This window comes from Chaetura pelagica, unplaced genomic scaffold (assembly GCF_000747805.2).
Source record: "Chaetura pelagica isolate M959 unplaced genomic scaffold, ChaPel_1.0 scaffold690, whole genome shotgun sequence".
NCBI lineage: Eukaryota > Metazoa > Chordata > Aves > Apodiformes > Apodidae > Chaetura > Chaetura pelagica.
The window spans coordinates 400666-405439 of NW_009951806.1; the positions used below are offsets into that span (position 1 = coordinate 400666).

Genomic DNA, 4774 nt, shown 5'->3' on the forward strand with positions numbered 1-4774 from the left:
ATGTGTCCCCGTCGTCTCGTCCCCTCCCCCCCCAAAAAAAACCCTGCCCCGGGCCTGCCCACGTGCCCCCCCGAAGCTGAGGGCCGGGCCTGCCGACCCTGCCCCACCCCCCGGTTCGGGGCTGCCGTGGAATCACCCTCTTTCTCCCTTCCCCGCTGCAGAAGGGACTTCTACAAGATCCTGGGGGTGTCCCGCGGCGCCTCCATCAAGGACATCAAGAAGGCTTATCGGAAACTGGCACTGCAGCTGCATCCCGACAGGAATCCCGACGACCCCCGGGCACAGGAGAAATTCCAGGACCTGGGGGCTGCCTACGAGGTGAGGCTGGGGGCGTGGGGGCTCCTCCCACCCCCCTCCGGGGCGGTGTTGAGTGAGGCAGGGGGTGGGCAGGGCTGGTGGGGCTGCTGGGGAAGAAGAAAAGGGGAAACTCTGCAGCCTGTTGGAAGGAGCTCTGGGAACCTTCAGGCCTTCCCAGACTGTGGAACATGGGAAGTTCATGCTGGGACTGTGAGTCTGAGCTTGGCTAACAAGATGTCTCATGAGGTTTTTACCTTATAATCTTGAAAGGAAGGAGAAAGGAGGGCTTCTAGGAAGGGTCAAGGCTCTGCTAGGAGGTACAGGTGCAATCACTCTGTCCAATTTCAGACATTCCACCAAATAAAAAGCAAAGGCAAGAGGTTAGATTAAAGATTCTGATTAGAGAGCTCCTTCTGCAAGGTGACAACCAGAGGCCTCAGGTCACTTAGGCAGGAGAAAGTGAAGGTAGCAAGGTAAAATGATTTGGTATGTATGACTAGCTCTCTGAGAAAAAGAGAGGGTTGGATCAGGTGTAGGTGTTGGGAGGTGTGTGTAGGGCCTGGGAGAAAGAGCCTGAGGTGAAAGGGGGTTGTCCCAAAATAACTGCCACCAAGCTTACCCTGGGGTAGGATTTCAGGTGGGAAAAGTAAGTGTGTAGTCACCTGTGCATGAGGATTTCTGGTGTTTCTGTGATCCTATAGGAGCACACAGGTGATACCTGGTACTGACAGCACAGTGTCATGGAATGGTTTGGGTTGGAAGGGGCCTGAAAGATTGGGGGTGTTCAGCCTGGAGAAGAGAAGGCTCCAGGGAGACCTTAGAGCAGCTTCCAGGGCCTGAAGGGGCTCCAGGAAAGCTGGGGAGGGACTTGGGACAAGGGCAGGGAGGGAGAGGACAAGGGGGAAGGGATGAAAACTGGCAGAGGGGAGATTGAGGTGAGACATGAGGAGGGAATTGTGGAGTGTGAGGGTGGTGAGAGCCTGGCCCAGGTTGCCCAGGGAAGCTGTGGCTGCCCCATCCCTGGCAGTGTTGAAGGGCAGGTTGGATGGGGCTTGGAGCAGCCTGGGCTGGTGGGAGGTGTCCCTGCCCATGCAGGGGGTTGGAACTGGATGGTCTTTGAGTTCCCTTCCAACCCAAACCATTCCATGAATTTATTTTGATTGTTGATTACAGTTTCAGCCTGGGTTTCATCACACAGGGAGCTTCTCCCCCTGTTCCTGCTCCTCTGCAGCCTCCTGGCAGCTCCCCTGGCAATTTTAACCTTCCAAAACAGAATCAAGAAGGCAGGCAGGAAGACTAAATTTAAAACTGGAAACTTCTGGATCTCTGGGGGTGGAAAGAGCAAGGATCAATACTTAGGAATTCAAATGGAAGCTTTCCAATCTTGAAAGCCATGTGTGTTGGGCATTGTTATTCTGCCCCAGCTCTGAAGGGGTCCTGCTCCCACCTCCTGCCCTTGGGAAGGAGGACCAGTGCCTAAGCTGCTGAGGAGCTGCCACGGTTGCCAGGTCCAGCTTTGTGGGGAAACTTGTCATGGTTGCTAATTGTTCTGAAACCAGAAGTTGACAACTATCTTCTGTGTGCTTGAAGCTGAGGAACAGGGGTGGGGTTAGGTGAGGTATCAGTGTGTCCTGCTTCATGGGAACTGGTTGGGATTATGCCTTCTGGTTCTGGTTTTAAACCTGAAGAGAAACTGAGTATTATTTATTTCCTCTGTGTTCCTTCTGCTGCTTTAATAAACTAACTGGAATTTAAAGACCTTAACTGATAAACGTTTAACTTCCTGAGTCCTGTGCAGCAAGCAAGTCCCAACCAGTGGTTCCATCACGTGAAGCAGTGTTGGTTGTCCCCCAGGGAAGAGGTTCCTCTCAGAGCTGTGTGTCCATGGCCCAGCTGAGCTGAACCTCTGGTGTGTCTGTGGCAGGTGCTGTCGGACGAGGAGAAGCGGAAGCAGTACGATGCCTATGGTGAGGAGGGCTTGAAGGATGGGCACCAGAGCTCCCATGGAGACATCTTCTCCCAGTAAGGATGTTTTGCTGCTTTAGGCTATTCTGCAGCTGGGATTTACATTTGGTGGGGTTCCTGCATACAGTTGGTGTGGCGAGATGCTGGGTGAAGGGCTTTGGGCCAGGTGCGTGTCTGGGGCTGCAGTTGGGGGTTTGAAGAAGCACCTTCACAGTGAAGAACCCACCTGCAGGTCTCAGTGGTGTGTCTTGGGCCTTTCTTCAAGACCAGGGAGTGGAAACCAGAGGTGTCTTCCAACAGGAACAGCTCTTGGCCACTGTGGGTATTTCTGTGATTCCCATTCATAAGCTGATCCAGCAATTGGCTTCATCCTGGCTCAAACCAGGACACTCAGGTGCTGCAGCTTCATTAACACATAAGAACTCTCTCCTGTCCTCTGACAAGTGATTCATGATCAACCTGTCAGATCATGTGGGCACTTTGGGGGTCACTTTTTCTTTAGCAGAGTGAAGCTGTGGGGCCTTAGGCTGCATTTCAGAGCACTAGGACATTTTAGATCATTCAAAACCTGAGAGCATTTGCATGTTGGTCAGGCAGAACCTGATCTTCTGTTTGTTTATGGCCCCTTTGGTTCTGGCTAGGCACCATTGACTGAAATAATTCCTCAAGTGTGATCCTGCTGGGGGAGAACTTGCAGAGTCTGCTGGTCTGGTTGAGGAAAAATAGGCAGGACTTGGAACATCTGCCCTGTGAGGAAAGGCTGGGAGAGCTGGGGCTGCTCAGCTGAAAGAAAAGGAGGGTGAGGGGGTACCTGATCAGTGCTGATCAGTATCTGCAGGGGGTGGCAGGAGGATGGGCCAGACTCTGCTCAGGGGTGTCCAGGGACAGGACAAGGGGCAATGGGCACAAACTGGAGCTCAGGAGGGTCAAGTTCAACATGAGGAAAAGCTTCTTGCCTGTGAGGGTGACAGAGCCCTGGGACAGGCTGCCCAGGGAGGCTGTGGAGTCTCCATCCCTGCAGACATTCCAGCCCCACCTGGATGTGTTCCTGTGGGATCTGCTGTAGGGGATCCTGCTCTGGCAGGGGGTTGGACTGGGTGATCTCCAGAGGTCCCTTCCAACCTGGTGACTGTGGAACCCAACGTGTAGCATTGCCTGGCTGTGCCAGAGAGGAAGCACCACTCACACTTTGCACCTTGTGGTGATGGTCCTGAGCAGGGGTGCAGTCCAGAGAGGACTTCCCTGAGGCAGTGGTCAGATTTTGGGAGCGTTGGCATCCAATTCCTGCTCTAAAGTTTGTTTTCTGTAGTCCAGAAAACTCTTCCAAAGTGACTCCTTTGTTTGAAGGCATCAGCTTTTGTCCTTAAGGAACAAAAAGTGGCACCAGGATTTATGGAGACCGGGAGCATTTCCCCAGCAGCACTGGGCTGCTGCCTTGGGTTGCCTCTCTTCAACAAAGCCATGTTGGATCCAGATTCCTTCCTGAACTAACGGGTGTCCTTTCTTCCAGCTTCTTTGGGGACTTTGGGTTCATGTTTGGAGGTAACCCTCGCCAGCAGGACAGGAACATTCCCCGGGGAAGCGACATCATCGTGGATCTGGAGGTGACCCTGGAGGAGGTGTATTCAGGAAACTTTGTGGAAGTAAGTTGACCTCTTTGCCTCTTCCTCCTCCTGTGTCTTCTCAGGTGTGCCATGCCTGCCTTGCCACTGCTCAGGGTGATGTCTTGTCCCAAAGGATACAACCAAATCAGAGCCTTGTCCTCTCAGTGTCTGGCAGTGCCAGCAGAGGATGTTGTGGTGCTGTTTGCTGGTAGTTAACTGAAGGAACAAGGTGTTTATTCACCCTTACCACCTGCCAGCTTCCCTCTAAAGGGATGTTTCTGGTGCTAGTAGCTGATTTATTGGCCGGTAGGGACTAGCTGTACCTTTTTTCTCTCCCTAGAGTTCAGAGATATTTGAGGGCCTCCAATTCACTTTGTCATTCTCCAAAAAATAAAACCACAGTGAGGATTTCAGGTGGTCAAACATGGCACTGCAGAATTCTGGATTACATACCTGGCAAATGTCTGGTGGCCTTCTAATTTTGCTTCATTTTTTTTTAATTTGAGATACATTTCTGGTGCTGCCAGTCCATGCTGTCCTGCATGTTGGAATTTGCATGGATTTGTCTTCTCCTGAATATCTGGGTAAATGCAGAAATCCAAATTGTTTTGCCCCTTGTGCAGAACAATAAGCTTTTGTAACCAAAGCTGGCAGATATTTCATCCTAGTGCTGCCTTTCCTCTTTAGAAAAGTGTGCTGAAGAAGGAAGAAAATGTTAATAATGATGCCAGAGACTGTTCCCTGATATTTTGGCATCCCAGGTGTGGTCAGGAAGAGGTGGAAAGTGGAAACATACCAGTCCTGTTTTACCAAAACCATGTGGAGGCAGCAGAAAGCGCAAGGGGGAAAAAAAACAAAACCAACACACAACAAAACCAAACTACATTCAGGCTGGTTGAGAAATCCTT

The 4774-nt window shown here is 51.7% G+C and overlaps 1 protein-coding gene across 1 annotated transcript in view; it reads left to right on the forward strand.

Annotated features, from left to right (window-relative positions):
• DNAJB11 (DnaJ (Hsp40) homolog, subfamily B, member 11) overlaps positions 1-4774 on the forward strand; it is an 11608-nt gene continuing 6834 nt past the window's right edge. Inside the window, exons 1-3 of the mRNA XM_010007923.1 lie at positions 1-318; positions 2222-2319; positions 3773-3905. Of these exons, the coding sequence (XP_010006225.1) occupies positions 1-318; positions 2222-2319; positions 3773-3905 (549 nt within the window). The remainder of the gene's footprint in view (positions 319-2221; positions 2320-3772; positions 3906-4774) is intronic.